At 37.8% G+C, this 19,419-nt stretch overlaps 1 protein-coding gene across 2 annotated transcripts in view; it reads left to right on the top strand.

Annotated features, from left to right (window-relative positions):
• GLS (glutaminase) overlaps positions 1-19,419 on the top strand; it is a 55,761-nt gene that overhangs the window by 11,690 nt on the left and 24,652 nt on the right. For both annotated transcript variants that reach the window (XM_035330870.1, XM_035330869.1), the window contains 8 exons: positions 1,522-1,651; positions 2,376-2,455; positions 3,923-4,086; positions 9,770-9,828; positions 17,304-17,336; positions 17,595-17,653; positions 18,827-18,893; positions 19,256-19,306. In XM_035330870.1, the coding sequence (XP_035186761.1) occupies positions 1,522-1,651; positions 2,376-2,455; positions 3,923-4,086; positions 9,770-9,828; positions 17,304-17,336; positions 17,595-17,653; positions 18,827-18,893; positions 19,256-19,306 (643 nt within the window). The remainder of the gene's footprint in view (positions 1-1,521; positions 1,652-2,375; positions 2,456-3,922; positions 4,087-9,769; positions 9,829-17,303; positions 17,337-17,594; positions 17,654-18,826; positions 18,894-19,255; positions 19,307-19,419) is intronic.

Here is a 19,419-nt window from a genome sequence, read left to right as displayed (position 1 = left end):
GCTGTTTCTACAGTGAGGGTCCGTCTCCAGCTTAAGGTGATTGAACTAATGAAGTGAGCCACTAGGCTGGGTGTAAATTGGTGCATGTAAAAATGCCCTTCCTGTTGCTTCAGGAGAGTAACGAGGGCTGTATTGCACCGCACGCTGCCTTCTTATTGCCGTGTTTTTCATGCTTTGTGTTCTTGAACTGTTTTAATAGCTGTAGGTGAGCTTCAGATTTCCTTTACAAGAGTACTTATTGCTGTCCAGCTGATACACGTGATGTCAAAGCAAATCCAAAGGTTAAACTTAATGCATGTGTGTGCTATTTTTCCTTCTGCACACATGGCTGTCATAACTCCTCTTAATTACTTCTGAAAAGGGGTTGCTCCACCTGCTGAAGGTATCTATAATTGGAGGCTGCTGGGAACAAAAGTGAACAGGGTTTCTGCAAGCTGTGTGAAAAGAGGGTGGGTAAGCATAGCAAATAACAACAAAACCAGCTGAAACTGCTGATTTAATGTAGGCTAACAAGTTTATTACAGACAGAGCAATTCTGAAGATATCATTGTGTGCAGAATAAACTTCTCCGCTGTTTCTCTTCTACTCTTGGAAGAGTAGGGCCTACCAGCATTGGGAGTGCTTGTCAGGTGCAGTTAAGGTCTTCAAAGAACAGCAGAGTTCAAGCTGTGTCTGCTTGGTGGTCTGCATGCAACCCGATTCTAATCGGGTGATGACTTCGAATAGCAGGATTACGGGAAGTAATGCTTGAAGTGAAAGTATTTCCCTAAAGAGTGGTGGTGAACTGTGCTGAGCAACTCCTCACGGGAAGAACAAGTTCTCCTTCCTAGTAAGGGCCTCCGCGTTCTCCACTTCTCATCTGTCTGGATGAAGTGTTCCTGTTTTTGTTAACACTGCCAGAAAGCACAGGATGAATGTTAACAACACTGTTAATTTGGAGTTGAGCCTCCCTTTCACTTTCTTGCCCTGGGATAGGGCTGTTAATCCCCTTTATCAGGCAGTGCTTTAACGCTGTGATAACGTTCCCAGTTCCGCTCGCGTTCCCCCTCCCATGGACACACCACTTCGAACAGCTTGTCTCAACTTGTGCTCCCATCCTTCTCTCCCTCTTTTCTGCCTAGATAAGTCCTTTTCTTTTCACCTCATCATTTTTTTATAGGCAGCAGATGGGCTGGTGTTTGGAGGGCGTGGGCAGTGATGTGACTGTTGTGGGTTAAAGGACGGCAGAAACTGATGGCCTGAAGCGAAGGCCTTTGAGTGCTGTTTGCTGTTAGCTATTTAGTTTGGATGTTAGCAAGGACTTCCTTGTTTTTTTTTTCTATTCTAACAGCCTGTATGTGAATGGAACGGAACAGTTGTAGCTTATATTTAAAAATACGGAATAGAAAATTCTTTTAGGCCTATTCTTTTAGGCGCATGACATAAAAGGACCAGCGGTCCTTATTTAAATAACATGTAAGTGCTTCTTAAGTAGGCTTTTTGTCAGCTTTGTCAAACTAATCATTTTTTATCTTCTTGCAGGTGTGTACAAAGTAATATTGTATTACTTACTCAAGCTTTCAGGAGGAAGTTTGTCATTCCAGATTTCATGTCGTTTACTTCACATATTGATGAGCTATATGAAAGTGCTAAAAAGCAGTCTGGAGGAAAGGTAACCATGCTTATTAATCCAATATGAAACTTCTCTAGATATGATGATACTAACCAAGTTCATTTGTTCTTTTTCGAGTAGAGAGATTTTTCTTCACGTTTTTAGCAAAATGTAAAACTGATAAATGATTAAAATAGTTATGGAAGTTCAATTGTATTTGCAATTTTTAAACTAAGAATTTTAGCTCCATACCTTTAACACTCTTTTGAAGTTTTGAGGTTAAAGATAGAAAATAGTGTTGTTCATTCTTAATTTTACCTAAGTCATAAAACCGCTGTATAATTTGTGAGACTAACTTTAGTCTATAAAAGTTATACTACTTTACATAGCTGGTAAGTTGTATGACAGAAATAATTGTCAATACTGCACTGAAGTTAGTAATTAAAGTTTATTCTAGTGCTTATTTTCAGTGAGCAATTAATTAAAAACCCCAAACTTTGTTACAAGTTAAAATGTTACTGTTTGGAAATCCTAAATCGGACATAAAATAGGACACATTGCTCCTAAAACATGCTGAGTTTGTTCTTTCATTGGAAAAAATATTTTATTTGATAATGTTAATATCAATATGATAATTTATGAAGAGGTTTTAGATTTGTTTTGTGGGCTAATTCAGTTGTGTCTCTTACCCTTTCCACAGGCATTTATTAAAATTAACGTATGCTAACACACAGCTAAATATTTTGGATGGTATAACGTACATTTTTAATTTTCTTTGTGATAGGTTGCTGACTATATTCCACAACTGGCCAAGTTCAGCCCTGATTTGTGGGGCGTGTCACTTTGCACAGTGGATGGACAGAGGTATATTTTTAACTTGCAGATTTTACCATTTCAGTGATTTAAACTCTGATACATACAGTGCTTCATGGTATTGTATCTCTTACTGAACAAAAAGCTTTGCTGGAGTTAAGTAAAAACTACATGGTCATCATTCTTGATCTTTTTTTTCCCAACTTCTGTGAAGCTGAATTATTTTTCAGTTTTTAAAAAATACCATTTAAATAGTATTTGTAACCACTATTTAGAGTAGGATTATATTGGTCTTTTGAGCTGACAACAAATTGATAAAGCTGAGGGTAATCTCAGTGATTACCAAAGGGCAAAATAAGAGACAAAGCTTATGTAAACTTTGCAAACTGATGATCTTTATCTAATAGCATCCATGTGTTGAACTATGTATCGTTTTTTGTAGGCCCATGATGTTCTTAAAAGTAAGTAATAATGGTGTGGTAAGAACATTAAAATGCAGAAAAGGAGTTACGATCGCTATACATTACTGAAAAATTTCAGACGCGTATTCTGTAAAAAGGAAGTATTCTCTAAGGGAAGCTCTGTACAAGTGTTTTGATGTGCTTCCTAAATGCATTAATTTTCTGAGTGAAGTGTTAGATTAATGTTTCAGCTTCCTACTTAAGTGGCTGAATTACAACGTATTGATAGTAAAATCCCTTTAAAAGGGGGGAAAAAAGTTCTGCTTTTTGATCTCTTGAACTAGCATTTTTGTTTTGGATATTACAACATATACTAATGGAAGCTTTTATAAAATTAGCTTTTATAATGTCTAATGTTGTCTAATGTTAGCTTTTGTAATGCCAAAATGTTTCTGTGAATTTCTTTGAACACTTCTCAGATTTTCTGCAAAGAAAAAAAGCAAATGCACTTCTGATTTTGCCATCAGACAAGCGGTGCCTTGGAACCTTTTGTTCTAAATGGGGCTTATGCTGCTTCTTTCGGTCATTCTTTTGAGCAGTCTGAATTAGGTGCTGAAAGTAAACTTTCCGAAAGATGGTATTTCATGATCGCAGTAAGATACCTGTGCCAGTATCAAAGGGAATATATGTCCAGCCATTCAACCTCTGCCCTTGAATTCCAAAACTGATCTGGCTCTCATCTTTGTTTCGATATCCATCAATATGTTACAGGGACTATATTCACATCGACTGTACTCTATTGAATAAACGTGGTACCAGAGTTCTGAGGTGACTTTTGCTCTGGTACAAACCCATTTCTTCATCTGCTTTTACTTTGCTATATCTGTAATAATGGCCAACAAGTGACTTTGCCTTGTTCAGTTTATGGAGGCAGTTGTTAAAACCCAAACCTTTTTTGTTCTGCTTTTTAGGATGTAGTTACATAATAATCTGTTTCTTGGTGGCTGTTCCTGTTGTTGGCCCTGTTATGTTGAAGAATAAATGAAGCATTTAATATTGCACTTGCCACAGATAACAAACAGGAGATTTTAAGCGTCTTCATCTGTGTTTTTCTCAGGCATTCTGTTGGAGATACCAAAGTTCCTTTTTGTCTTCAGTCCTGTGTAAAGCCTTTGAAATATGCTATTGCTGTTAACGATCTTGGCACAGAGTATGTGCACAGATATGTCGGTAAAGAGCCTAGTGGATTAAGATTCAACAAATTGTTCCTGAATGAAGATGGTAAGAGTTACATGACATTTAATAATGCAAATACTCAATTTCAGAAAATTACAAAACAAGCTACCCATTTTTTTCAGTCTTCTCATTTTACTCTATCCTCTTAGTTCTTACTAACAGATAACGTCTCCAAATATCTCATTCAATTTAGCCTAATACAAAATGCCAGTAAAATATGCTGAATTTGGCCAGTTGGCTAGTATCTAGCTGTGGGGAAAAAAAAAGGCTTTTGATAATGAAGGTACTTGAAATGTATGCTTACAATCGTGCTTTCATTTAGTTGATAGCAAGTGTTCTTCAAACGCGCCTTTATGCCTTCTGTAAAATGGTGGTGGAAAAAATCAAAGATCTAAATAAATGTAAAAGATACACGTATACCACTCGCCTTCGCAGTGCTGTGAGAAGTGGGTGCTGATGCCAAATGCCAGTGCTGGCTAGTTTCCAGAAGTGAAAGTGAGCACACCTTCCCATGGAGTATTCGAAGTGGAATTTGGCTAGTGATTCAAAATAATTTATTTATTTATTTATTTTGTGACAGGGATGGTTTAGTAAGGATTTCTTGTATAGTGCTTAAGTAGATGATTTCTTTTTTATATTAGTAATCAGGCATGAAAATGCAGTTTTGAAAGACATTATGGTGAAAATCTGAGAAAGATGACTCATGTAGCCTTAGAGGAAGTGCTGGATGTTATCTCTGAAACACAAATGCTGCTTCTAGCAGATCTTCCTCAGTAAAAGAACAGACAATGTTTCTGTTGCCATGGTACTCCAATTAATATTTGATTAATAGCATAAGACCTAGATATTTTTGTCAAGGACTGTATTGAATTCTGACTTTCATTGCAAATATTAATACAGATATTCACAAATTATAATGCATAATTATATTTAGACATACCTGGAAATCCCTTTTCCCAACCTTGTGCATCAGATAAATTTTGACAGTTCATTTCTTCTTTTTAGCGTGCTAATGATACTCACGTTGGTATTTCATTATCATTTCCTAGAGGGAATTCAGGCTTGTTGGCCTTGTTCTGGCTTTTCTAATACTTCTCAAATACAGTGTCATACGGTATGAAGAAGACTGCCTTTCATGTCCTAAGAAAGCTTTAATATTTAAAAAAACAAAGACTTAATTGGATTAAATTCTTCTGGTTTTCGTCTAATAGAATGACAAAATCTAGTAGCTTTAATTTGCTTTTTATTACACTTTTTAAATAAAATTATGAGAGGAGGTGAATTGCTAGACTTCTTGTATTACTGTTAGACTTCAACAGCACCGGACTGTCGTGTAACAAGAGAACTGGCTTTAGTACAAGCTTGACCTGTGTGCATGAAGTGAATAGAGAGGACTCATGCACATGATGCAATCTTTATTAAAGTAGGTGGCTGTGTGGCTGGGACAACTGACATGAGAAGATGTGCTGGATGCAAGCCTGTTCCAGCCGGTTCTCTACAGGCCTTAAACAGAAAGCAGAAGTCAGTTAACAGGGAGAGGAAGGGAAGTTGTGCTTCTGGAAGTGAAAGAGGCAGAGGGAAGAAAGGATTACAATTTATAATACAAGTAAATATTAAGCGTTGTCTGAAGGTTTAACGTAACGTGGGCTGGATTTGAAAATACAGAAGGTATTCATTTAATCCATTTGCTTTCTAATTACTCTGATATGGTGGGATTGCACAGTTAATCTTTTACCCATATGTGGCCTTTTGAGGATGGTAGAGTTGGTCCGGTGCCTTAATTTTTGTGGCATTTAGTCTGGTAATAAACATTTCTTACATGAACGAGGAACCGGCAGGAAATTGCTGGTGCTGCTGAAAGATTTTTGATAGCCAAAGCTGGGATTCCTTGCTTTTGTATTAGACAAGCACATGCTGATGTCTCTTTCAGAAGGAAGTTGTCATGATGAACTGTTGTGTGCATTAAAATGTCCGTTTGGTGCATGTGTGGCAACTTCTGCTTTCTGTGCTCAACGACTGCCAGCCAGAGCCGTGCAAGTAAGGCCAGCGGTGGGCCAGAAAGGTCAGGAGAAGCGGCAGTGGGGAAGCAGAGTAACCTGAGCTGCCAAGTGAAAGGCCTGGGTCACACGTGGCATGACTGTGTGGCAGGCGTCAGGCAGTCGGGAGGTGTAAAAAACACATCCCTTTTTCTCTAAGAGCAGTGTCCAGTGGAGAGATTCAGGTGACTAAATCATATCTTCTTCTGAGTTGAGATACACCTGTTAAATAGGTTGTCGTTCCCTGTGCTAAAGGGTCTTGTAGACAAGTACCTCCTGCCTGCAGTAAGAGCAGAGCTGTGTCTCAGAGAACAGCCTGTGTCCTATTCGGAGGCCGCAAGGTGGGTTGTTTATGCAAGAGGCAAATGACTCAGTGCTAGGCTTAGGGCATCCCAGTTTAAATTGAATGCTTATTATGTCTTACCCTTTTCATTAAGGGGAGGAAGATGAATTTACTGCGAAGTATAATGAGATGATACAAGGCAAGAGACTTGCAGGGAAGCAGCGTAACAGATGTTCTTTCAGTCTAAGCAAATCAATGCCTTTATTTGATTAGTGTGTGTGTTCAGTGGTGTATGCCAGGTAGCTTTCCAGAGTTTGCTATCTCTTTCTGAAGATAAGCAGATGAGTCTGCTCACCTCTTTGGCGTGCTGTTGCAATTATGCTATCAGCCTTCTGTGATGGTTTTACTCGAGTGGGCAGCCGAGCTCCACCACAACCGCTCTCTCACTCCTCCCCTCCTCAAAGAGGAAGGGGGAGAAAAGACAACACAAAGAGCTCAAGGTTTGAGATGAGAATGATTTAATTAAGGAAAGGGGAATGGGGAGAAAGAGAAACAAAAGAAACAACAAGGCCGCGCGGAAGCACAGAGAGAAAGAAAAAAAAGTTATTCTCTACTTCCCATCAACGAGCGATGTTCGGCCACGTCCCGGGAAGCAGGGCCTCAAAACGCGTACCGGTTGTTCAGGAGAGCCCCTCCCCCATGAGAGCCCCCCTTTTATTGCTGAGTGTGACATCAGGTGTTATGGAATATCCCTTTGGTTGGTTTAGGTCAGCTGCCCTGGTGATGTCCCCTCCCCATCAATTGCCCACCCCCAGCCTGCTGGCTCTAGGGGGCTTGGAGGGAGTCCTGATGTTGTGCCAGCACTACGCAGCAATAGACACAACACTGGAGTGATACCAGTGCTGTTCCAGCTATGAGTGCAGAGCACAGCACTGTGTGGGCTGCTGCAGGGAAAGGTGACTCCATCCCAGACAGACCCAACACACCTTCGTTCCTTGTCATTGTACAATGCACAGTCCCTTTGCTGGTGGCATCCACCGTGAGGGAGATAGTAGTTGCTGCTTCTTTCCAAAGAGACCTGTGCGTGGCTTTTGTAAAAGCTAACACAGTGTCTGAACCCTGAGAGGTGGAAAAATGACCTGGAATGGAAGTAGTATTGACAAGAACGGACGACATCTCGTCTTTGAAACTAGCAGGAATCTTTCAGAATATAATTTTTTATTTAAACACCATGTAAGTGATTTTTTTAAATTGTTCTGTCATCCATCAGTTGTAGATGCTCGTGTGTTGGAAGTGGTTGGATAGTGTTTGGGAAAATACTGAGAGCTTCTTTCTGGGAGCTGGCTATCGTGACGGGGCTGACTCTGCTTAGAGGAGGCAGTGGTAGAGTGATGGAAGGTATCCTGCTGAGGTGTGCGCTCGATGTGTTGGTGGTAGGCAGCAGCAGGAGGGAGCTTGTGTGAGCAGGAGCCCTGCTGTGCCTCGCCTTGGTTGGTGAGGCACCAGCAGCGATGGTGCCCTGTTGACTTGTCAGAGGGGGAGCCAAACAACTTCATTGCAGAAGCTTGTTCAGGAAAGCATGTTTCATTTCATCAGAAGGTTCTTGAAAAGCAGCTGTGAAGATGAAGGCTTGTGCCTCTTCCTGCTCAGGACAGATTATATAATGAGGGCCAGTGGCCCTGTGTCGTGGCTTGAGGAGTGCAGGTTGGATGTTAGGGTAAACTTGTACCCCAGGAGGAACAGGATGCTCAGGGAGGTACTGGATTTGCAGTGTTGGGAGGATTTCAAGGCTCAGCCAAAGCCAGGACTGACCTAATCCAACCCTGGCAGTAGCCTTGCTTTGAGGGGGAGGCTGGCTGGGATGAGCTCCGCAGGCGCCTACTGACTAGCAGGCTGCGATGCTCTTCAATCCTCACTTGTTTTGCAGCGTGTTACTGAATGGCACGGAGTTTTTTGGCCCTTAATGAGATGGAGCTCAGAAGCTATTGAAATGACACGTTTTTCCTGCTCAGATGGGGTTTTAATCAAAAGTCAAATATTTTTGACCCAGGTCACTGGTATTACTGATAGGAGTAGAACAGGATGCATGGTGTGCGCAGATCTCAAGTGCAATCAGATGAATGAAAATGAGGACAATTCACGGGTTGATTGCAGACAGAGACTGGCCCAAACAACTTCAGAAACTGTATATAGGCTAAGTTTATATCTTAGGGGAGCTTCAAGGTTTGGGGACATAAGGTATTGGTCTTGACCTTTCACTAAATAGAATAACTTATTTTTTTGGGGGAAAAAATCTTTTTAATACTGACTTTCAGAAAAATACTAAAAGGACCTTGATTATTTTTTTTGGAGATTATTCTGATAGCCAGGGATGGCGAAGTGCCATTGACCCTGACCCAGGATAAATTTCATGGGAAAAGAGTATGTGTGTGTGCATACGGTGTATAGGACTGATCTCTAAGAAGCAATTACCAAACTCCTTTAGTGTGTATTAACAGAAGTGAATGCTTTGTTTTTCTAATCGTTTTTGTTTCCAAATTTGGAGATAAAGCAAATAAAAGGAGGAATTTAAACCTGTCGCAGTATCCAAGTAGTGAAAACTAATTGACTCTTTCAGGCACTAGAACCCTTAAAGAGCAACGTCCTAGTTAAGTGGTACAGCAAAAATGTTAGCTTTAAAAAAGGAAAGAAATCTGTAGGAGGTAGATGTTGATGAATGAAAACTACTAGTTAAGAAAAGTAGACAACTGATAAGGATTTTTTTTTAAATGGTGATTCTCCCAGTGGGAATGCAGCAATACTGTTGATACGGAGATTAGTGATAAAAAGATGTAAGCATAGCAGGTGTGAGCTAACTGTAAAATGTTACATCTTGGTGAGGATGAGTAAAATGGTGTTTGTATTTCAGAAGAAGCCAATAGAAACCTCTGTTTTTTGAAAAGACCCAAGCTTTTGTGTTTAAGTACAGCAATAAGGAAATTCAAAAACTGGGATTTTTTTTTAAGTAACTGTTGAACATTTTATATTACTGAGACCTGGTAAGTTGGAGAAAAATTGGAAAGTCCCTTGGGGGTTGTTCTACTTGCAAATGCTGCATTAATCACATCTTGGATCAATGCAGAGGATTCAAAATTTTCAAGGAAAGACACTGCCAGTCTGATTCTTTTACTGGGTTGTTAAGGAGCGTTAGGCTGAGTGGGTTCTAAGCCTTAAAGTGCTTTGCTCAGAATAACAAAAAACTTCCAATATTTTTAGTGTTACAATTTAGGATTATATAGTTTAGGATTACATTCTATCATCATAGTTTCAAGTCATATATTTCATATTTATCATTTTTCACTTAAACACCTGTTTTTGATTGATAAACTTGTCCTGGGCTATATTTGTAATTGAAAACTTTATTTCACAGACAGGCCTCATAACCCTATGGTGAATGCTGGAGCAATTGTGATCACATCTTTAATCAAGGTAAAAAATTAACTTTCAGTTTCTCTAAGAATATTTTAATAGAATGCAGAAAAGTGTCATGTTTTCGTTGCATGTGTTGCAATATCGGATAGCATTGTTAACAGGTAGACAAGCTGTAATGTTTTCTAAGTAGTAACGCTTCCAAACAAAGGCAGTATTAAACTAACAGCTCTTAAAAGAAGTAACAGTGCAGCTGAAAAACTTAGTTAAAAGTGTTTTTAGTTTTATTTTGTTTCCTTCTTTAACTGCATTACAATTTATATTTTCTCAAGATAATTGCCTGGTATTAAATGTTAAGAGTATGTCCTCACAAATATACTTTATAGCACTCAAATATGTTTCTGAATGTCTAATGCTTACATAGCATAAACTTACAAGAATATTTCTTGCTGTGCAGAAGAAATAGAAGATCCTGTAATTTGTATGAGCAATGCAGTTTTATTCCCACGTCAGTCTTAATTCTAAATTTGTCTACTATTAACATACTGTACGACTGAATTGCATTGAACTTTTGGTATGTAGTTTCGTTCAGGATGTTAAATGTGCTTTCTCAAATGTGTTTAGAAACAGTTACCTCTATTTTTCTGAGTAAACTGGAGGCTGAATAAAGACTTAACATCTTTAGCCCATGATGTTGCGACTTCTGGAAAGCAGTATTTTCTTTTTTCATTAGAATAACTGTGTATCTCTTGAAGTAGTAAATGGTGGAAATTTCATGTAATGCTAATGTTTACCAGATACTTTACTTGTTTCTTTCTGCCTTTTGTTTTTATAGCCACTGATGAAAAATATTTTTAGAATTCAGGAGACCTGCTTAGAGTTCTGGGGAACGTGTCAGTCCCCCCGAGTTCTGAAGTAGGAAACTTAATACTGTTACTGGAGAGATGTGAAAATCTTGTTTACAGCCTTTGTCTTGGTTATGTTTCACAGTTTGTTAGCTACAGTGTGTTTCCTACCTCCTCTTTCCAAATTGTTGATTTTAAAATTACTTAGATCATGATTTTTCTGTTATTTTATATTTAAAGAAGGTGTAAGAACTCCTGCTTAAAGACATTTATCTTTAATAGCTGTAGGTGAAAGAAAATGGCCTTAAGTATGACAGGTAAATTTATTCGTGTTTAATATTTTTTAAAGGTTGACTGAGCTTTGAAATTCACTTGGATAATAGTGAATTTTAAAATCTGACTTAACACACTTGTCAAATGTTAGACGTACTAGAACATGTCCTACTGGTCATAAGGCAAAACACAAGCATGTGCCTCTTGCGGAAGGCACATTAGTTCTTGATAAATGGTTTCCTTGTAAATAGATAAAATGGTTTTGTTTACTGCATGTAATTGTGATATTTGTTGGGGGGTTGTTTTTTGCAGGGTGGGCTTTGTGTTTTTTTTTTTTTCCTGTAATGTTCTTATGAAGGGTATTGCACTGCACCGATGTCTTTGCATGTGGTAACTGCACGTCTAATGGACACATATCACACTTATCACTTCATTATTTGTTTTCACTATGATTACGATGTAGATATCCATGTACTGCTTTCACTAAGATACCATTTATCATTTGAATAACTAACCAAACTAAACATACCATTCTGAGGAAAACTACACAGAGGGCTATGGAAATTAATAGCTGTATCTTTGTGTGGGAAAATACAGCTATTTGTTTACAGCTGTCTCACAGTTTGTGAAATAACTTCCTTACAATCTGCAGTTTAGCAACATTCCTCCTAACTATATAGTGATTTAAGAAATTCAAGTTTGTATTGGATCTAATCTGACTTACCTTTTTTCCTGGAAAAAGTGGCTTCATTAACCTTTTGTTCTGCCCTCAGTTCCTCTCAATTCCTTCTATTTCATTTAAGATGTTACTTACACATATTGACTCTGTTTGGCTCGTGGAGCCTGAGAAAATTAAAGGATCGTTAAACATGGTTGAATTTATCCTGTATGCCAGGTTTATCTAATGATAACGTGTTGATAGCTATGGAGAGACTGTTGCTGTATTTCAGTGTTAAGAATGCCGTTACCTCCTTTGAGATGTTTGCTATTTTATCTCTTTCTGAGAAATTGATAAAAGAAATCTTGCAAAACCTACACCCATTACATTGTGCAGGACTCAGCATGCACGATTTTGTACGTAACCGCCCTTAAAATCTGACATCAATGATGATTATTTGTGGATAAGAGAGGAAGCTTGGAGTAATCCTTTTTTTTTTGTTTGCCAGAATATCTAATATTTCAGTGCGTTAGGGGGGAAAAACAGTGTTTAGGGTCCCAAATAGAGCACAGACCTAAACTGTAAAGTTTAGTACTTGCTGTTCACAGTAGTAAAAAAAAAAAAAGTGCATACCAAGTTTTACATTTGTTTGGCTTAGGCATGAATCATGATATACTTTTACCTGCTTATGTGATTCTCCTGCTGTGCTTGGACCTGCATTGCATTGAGGTTTTGGTGCCTTAACCGATGGATCTGTTCTACCCGTACTTGCATTGCGCTCCACAGCCTGTTTAAAGCACATGTTTAGCATAAAAATCCTTTGGCAAAAGGAAATACTGTGGGCTGATTTATAATTAAAATTGTAAAAAGCCCTGAGAACCCTTCTTGCTTTTTTGTTATTGTACAGCCATTTGCCTTTATTACCAGTTAACGATTATTTCAAAATTGTTGTTGGAACGATGTAACTTACCAAAGGAGAACAGCAGTGGCAATTACACGAGTTTATGTGAAAAAATTATATTAGAATAAAATGATAAAATCTTCCAGGTCTCCAAGGAAATACAGGTGCCTGAAACAAGAGGATGCAGCTGCTGGACAGATGCAGCACAGATCGGTGCTCTGTGACCACCTAGCTTTCTGTAAACCACAGTGACTGGGAAGTCTTTGTTACCTTTAGTGTAGGTGGGGTTTTAATGCTTTGGTCTCTTTTTTTTTTTCTGAAATTTGCAACTCAATCCTCAAAGCACATCAAGTCCAGAAAGACGAGTGGTTGTGTCAGCAGTCGGCGTGTGGCAGTGGGGCAGCGCGTTAGCGGTGCTGCCGAGATGGAGAGGAGGGGTTCAGGGTGAGACGCGTAGAAGTTGGCGCATGGCTGTGCAAGGAATTACAAGGCATCTTAAGTAACTTTTTATTGTTACGTGCCAAGATTCTGTCCGTAGATGAAAGCTTTCTTAGGGTAGCAGCAAAGGTTTGGGTGATGACAGTGTATATAAATCCCTTGAGTGCTGACAAGCATGTGCAGGATCTGTTTATGTAGCCAGTGAAGGCAGACGCGAAGGCTCAGTGGAGCTCTCTGTGCTAATGAACTAATGTGAGGGGCACTTAGATGTCTTCGGGGGCACAGCAATATTCACAGTCTTTGCAAGGACGTTTGGTGGAGGTGAAGATGAAAATGCTGCTTTTGTTGACCCTGAAAAAAATCTAACTGGTAAAGCTTAAGCATAAAAAGCAGAGTATGATTCTAGGATTCATACTTCAGAGCATTCTCAACATACCAGGAAGCCTGAGCGATGTACAAACCTGCCCAGCTGTTCCGAGGGTCTGTTTGCTGTCAGGGTGCAGTTATTAGGAAGCTTACACAATCCTGATTGAAAAAATCACAATACATATTTCTCAATGGGTTTATTTAATAATATAGTTAAAATAAATAGTACAGGTTTAGCTTAACTGCTGTCTGCTTCTTGCTCCAGTTATCCTCCCTGATAGCCTGCTGTGTATGTGTACGTGCATACCACTTAAAAAGGTGTGTTGGCATGGTGATCTTCATCGTGAGATACTTGTATTTATTTCGGAGAAGTTTCCTCTCTTCCTGGATTTCTCATTTTCTTGTGGTAACTGACTTTGAGCAGAACATACATGCACGTCATTCTCTGCTTTTTATTGCAACTCAGATGTATGACATGTTACTTGGCCTAGAACATGTAGCAGAGCAGTATGTGGCTTCCCGTTTTGGAGTGGTATATGAAATTACATGTTGTATTCAATACCTGAAGGATACAAGAATATTTCTCGTCTGTTTGAACTAGGAATAGTATTGTTCTTCATGGCTCAAATACTGTCTGTGACAGTGTGCTCTCAAGTATTTCAGAGCTGAAAGCGGTACGCTAAGCAGTCAAGACATCAGTTCTCACAGAGCATGCCCAGATTAACAAATAAAATAAAACAGCCTGTAAGTACAGAAAGCTAGAATAAAGACATGAACAATTAATGTAAAATGCTCAAATGTAAAAATGATTTTCTTGCACTGTAACATAGTTAGGACTGCTTTCCTTGGTGCTTTCCTCACAGTGTAGTGTTAAGTTATATGTATAACATTAAAAGTTCCAGACATTTATTTTTTAATAATCATCTTCTATTTTTAAAGTCTCATGATCCAGATATTCTTATTAGTTTGGCTTGGATTCAAAATTGAAAAAAATATTTTAACAAGAGACACTTGGTGAGAGCTTCTGTGGTCTAATTTTATAAATATTAAATGTTGATCAGTGAAAAGTGGCTAATAGCAAGCACTTTTCTAATAATCATTGCCTAATTTTGTTGTTGCAAGCTCTGGTAAGTATCCATGTGTCTCTCTGTACATGTAGGCATGCAACTGATCCAATTGCTTTCTATTTTTCCAGTAGAAATACACATAATAGAAATGCCTTCTTTAAGAGGAAGATCGCTAAGGACCTGTCACAGTCAAAAAACAATAATAAAAAAAATCAGATAGACAGCCGTAGCTTCCACTGTGGTTTTGAGGGTTTACCAAAGTGTCTTTTCCAAGTTTGAATCTTCTGTCTATCAAACTGCTTCAATCTTAACATTTTCAGTTCCATTTTGTATTCATTTAGAAGTGTTTTTCCATATGTATATACACACAAGCATGCATACAGTAAGTGTGTATATGAACATATGTTCCAGTAAATGCAATAAGTGTTTGTGGAGCTAGTGCATGGAATGTTCAATGTCCTAGACAGGTGAACTGCATCTGAACTTGTACGAAAAAGAAAAAAAGTATTGTCCAGGTGCTCCCAGTCTCATAAGCTTATACAATCAGGCTAAAAGTAAGAAGCACTTGCAGGAACAGAAGTTTTCTTGTCTTTATATTTGTTTAAATTATTATGGAAACACTGCTCAGTATTCTGTTAAGATTTTATATCTACACTTAGCCGTTACTTGTAGAACATGCGTTATCTTTGTCTCTAGATTTTTAGAAGGAGGGAGGCACACATCTGTAAGGGACTGAAACGGGAACTAATGCCTTGCTTTTTGAGTCCTGTGAATGGAAGCAATGTTTACTGTTTTAGTTATGCCTTATGTTAAATCCCTACTGAAGTCTTGGTCATACGATGACTTAGGCAAATGTTTTAGGTATTATGAGCAGCGTACTTTCTGTAACTATGCTCTTCTTTGATGTAAAGTATTTGATGTGTGGAGCACCAGTGACTAAAAGGGTATCGTCTGAGTTAGTATACAGAAGACTTTCTTCCCCAAATATGAGAGTAGATGCAACTGTTAAAAAGAAACCTTTTTTTTAATAATAAGTTGATATGGAACAAGTTTGCATTGGGTCTTTTGCCCGACGATTTTATATACTGCTAGAAAAACCATTTTTTTCGTTGACGGGCAAGGATTTTTTTTCAACTGGGCAAAAAAAGTGAAGTATTATGTATTTATATTTTTGCAGAAAGCATGATCCCTTTCTCCCTCTTTCTTTTTTTTTTAACAAAAGAACTTGTTTCAATTTATTATGTCTAACCATACAATTATCAATGCAGCATCCCATAACTAATGCTGACCCACTTTCCCAGAAAAGATGTTCATTGTGCATTTGAAAGGTTTGAAAAGGTTTTTGTGGTTTAAATGTTGTTACATATTTTACAGCATTAGGATCTATGGAATATTTTGACAACTGCAACAGTTCAATGAAGTTGGTAATTTCTTCTTTTAATTATTTTTCATTGAACAGATTTGGAGTTAAATTTTTAAGGCTTGTGTTCTGGTATTATACAGGAACATTTTGATGAAATGTAGCATAATTTTTTATCTTATTACGAATTAGCTAGAGATTATTGATTTTAAGGTTATTAGCTTTTAATTGTAAGGTAACCACGGCTGTGTAGTTCTGTCAAAACAGTCTGGTGTTCCTTTCAGCTAGTGATCGTACCTGTATGACTGCACATCTTCTGGTAGATGAGCTGATGCATGGGCTTCAGAGATTATCTGCAACACCCTAATCCACGTAGAGTGGGAAATGAGACTGGCTTTACGCATTTTATTAAGTAAAATACTGGTTGATAGAAAGCTTCAGTTTTGTCCACTTTTTCCCCGTTCCCATACTAAACATTGTGCAAGTAGTGTCTTGAATAGCTTGCTAAACAGAATGTTATAGCTAAATAAAGTATCGTTAATGTTAAAATTACTTATAAAAACATCTTCTGCAGATGTATTGTTTCCACTTGTGTATGTAATGCCATAGTTTTTTAACCTTCCTGAGATGATGCTACTTGGCTACTTCAAAAAATGAGCTCAATCGCCCTTCCCCCCCCCAGTCAACCATGCACTTTTTCTTAAATCTCCCACCCTTATTTCAATGCCTTGCTATAGGAATTCGTGAAAGGTTGCCTGTCAGATAACAATAAGGAATTAATACATCCTTAACTGGCAGCTACTAAATTTGAGACTGTTCTTAAAAGGAAAAAAAAGAAAAACCCCAAACACCACCCCTCACACCTACATCCCCATCCTCTCCCAGAGGAAAAAAACAAGAACAAAGCAAACAACCCCTTGATCCTAAGAATCAAGTGTCCTAGCATCCTTATTATTTGGTTTTCTATTTTACTTTATGTTGTTAGCAGAGTGATGTACTGTCCTGTATGATGTGAAATTATATTTTTTGTTTACTTTTTAATAGGTAGGACATTAATCAGCTGTTAAATCAGATACTTTTGATTAAATGCGATTATTTTCATAGTAAGGGGTAACACTTTTATTTTAAGTCTTCAATCCAAATTCTTAGTATGGGCACTAGCCATGGAAAGTATTTTAGCCTCAGTAGCCTGAATTTTGCTATGCTCAGCTCTATTGGTAACGTAAGACTACCTATGGTTACTAATCTATAAAAAGTTAGTGTTCTCATTATAGTTATGATGCCTGTAGTTATTTTTATATATTTTTTTCTTTAACTACTACTTTTACTTGTGTTAAACACGTAAAGTTGAGTAGAGAGTGCTTAAAATAAAGCATAACTTTTTCAGTTTAAATTCATTTTCAACATGCAGGTGTTTGATAACTCTTGTAAGATTTTTTTACTTAAATGATAGTTAAAGATTTACTTAACACTTTAACTTTTCATTAATATATTAAATGATTTTAGTACCTTATTCTTAATTAGCTTCATGCCTTAGTTATGTGCAGTAAAAATCCTAAAGATGTTAAGTGAACTAATTTGTTTCTTACGTTAACATTTTTGTAAATTATTTTTTCTTTTCTTGCAGCAAGGAGCAAATAACGCAGAAAAATTTGACTACGTAAGTGAACTATGATATTCCTTTCTTCTAACTAAAATGAGTGATTGTAGCATCTATGGCAAACGAACTGCACGTGAAATTTTAGTCCTTTTTAAATCTGTGTTTGGTTGTTTAAACATCTAGTGATTTGGACTGCCTTTGCAAAATTTTCTTACAAGATAGGTCTTAAGGTTGGGTTGAAAGTTGGTCAGTTACAACTTCGTTTATGTTGGAAAATGTTGGCATGCTTTTTTTCTTCCTCCCTTCTGTCTTCAACAGGTGATGCAATTCATGAATAAAATGGCTGGCAATGAATATGTCGGATTCAGTAATGCTACGTGAGTAGTTCTCTATACTTCATAAAGCTAGGTGAAAAATCCCTCAAGTGACAGTTGGCACTGTGAGTTTAGAGCAAAGTTTGGTTACTTAAAACGGAAACCATAATTTCATCCCTGATGTCATAGGGTCTATCTTTGGCTTAAAATTATCAAGACATAAAGTTGTGTGTGTCTCTGGATATCATCACTGTGGCTGTATCTGACGCTGAAGTGTACATTTTCTCTTTGAAATGTCATTATTCTGCCATACTGCTATGATGCTATGGCTCTGAGAGCTGTCAGTGCGTGCCGCTCTTACCTTCCGGGCATCCGTATTAAAAATTAAAGTGTGCATGCTAATAGTTGTGTATCAAATGTTGAGGAAGCAAACTTGATACAGTTAGACCTCTTCATGCTTTTTACTTGCTGTATTTCAATTCTTTTCTAAAATATTTCCCCCCTTTGCCCGGTTAACTCAATATGTAGCATTTCAGAAATCTTGAGAGTTTTTGAGGCAGCATTGTGAAAAATTGTAAAGATTGCACAGAGTGGCATCCAGGGTGCTAGTTGGCATGCACATGGAGAGAAGCAGCAGCAGCACGTGTTTTTCCTGTGTGTTGTTTGCGTCAAAGTGCTTACCATGGAAGGTTCTAGCTCTCACTGCGACTCGTGTCTTTCTATATAAATGTAATAGTATAACCAGGTAGGAGAGAATTACTTGTCTTTGTATCCGTACAGATTCCTTCTTTAGGTTTCATCCTTAACCTAATCATCATGATGAACAGTGCAGACGTCAGTCTGGTGATTACTTTAATGTGATCCTCGAGTTCCTCTCTAGTTTGGTCCGTGTTGTCAGTGAATGACCCTTTCACTACAGCTTATTGTCAGATGTTTCGTTGTGCCACTGCCTGTTCAGGAGTGCTTCTGAGAGTAGGATCTTGCTCTTCTCTCTGACCTGCAAGTCACCTTGTGTATGTATAGGTAAAGCAGTACTATATATATTCAGCTGTTGAAGCTTGACTCCAACAGGGTGTACTGGGGTGAGCTTTTATGGCAATTTGTTCTGTTAATAGAATGCTTGTGTTAAGAAGTAACGTGTCCTTCATGTGCAGTTTTACTGAGTTACGTCGTGCTTCTCTGAACTTCAGCACTTCTGAAAGCTTCATCTCTCTCTTCTTTTTTATTTATTTCAAGGTTCCAGTCCGAGAGAGAGAGTGGAGATAGAAACTTTGCAATTGGCTACTACTTGAAAGAAAAAAAGGTTGATCTCTTTTGTTTATCGTATTTTGAAGGTTGTGTGCTTTCCATAGTCTATCAATGTTCTTAATTTCTTTCACTTGATGTTCAGAATGACACAAAATTTTGTAATATTCTATGTGTGTGGTATTCAAAATACTGTCTGATTTAGGGTGTGAATACGTGTCATTTTAATTGGATACTTTAACACCTAGCTTTGCCTTCATTGTATTGTTATTTTTCAATAAGTGATTTTTCTCTACTTGTTACATTAAAATAAGTGTTTAAGATCTGCCTATTGTTTCATATGCTGATAAGAATATGGTTTAATTTTGTCTCAGTGTGCAACTTTACCTAAAGATTATTTTTTTTTTTACCCTCATTCAGTGCTTTCCGGAAGGCACAGATATGGTTGCTATCCTAGACTTCTATTTTCAGGTAATTAACTCTAAAATTGAGACTTAGAATGGGTTTGGGATTACTGTTATAAAAAATAGAAGCTGATTTATTCATAAAAAGGTTTTAATGGCTTATAATTAAATGTGTCAGCA

The sequence above is a fragment of the Oxyura jamaicensis genome, chromosome 7, assembly GCF_011077185.1.
Source record: "Oxyura jamaicensis isolate SHBP4307 breed ruddy duck chromosome 7, BPBGC_Ojam_1.0, whole genome shotgun sequence".
NCBI lineage: Eukaryota > Metazoa > Chordata > Aves > Anseriformes > Anatidae > Oxyura > Oxyura jamaicensis.
Note: the sequence above shows the minus strand (reverse complement) of the source record. Positions and strands in the feature narration are given on the sequence as shown.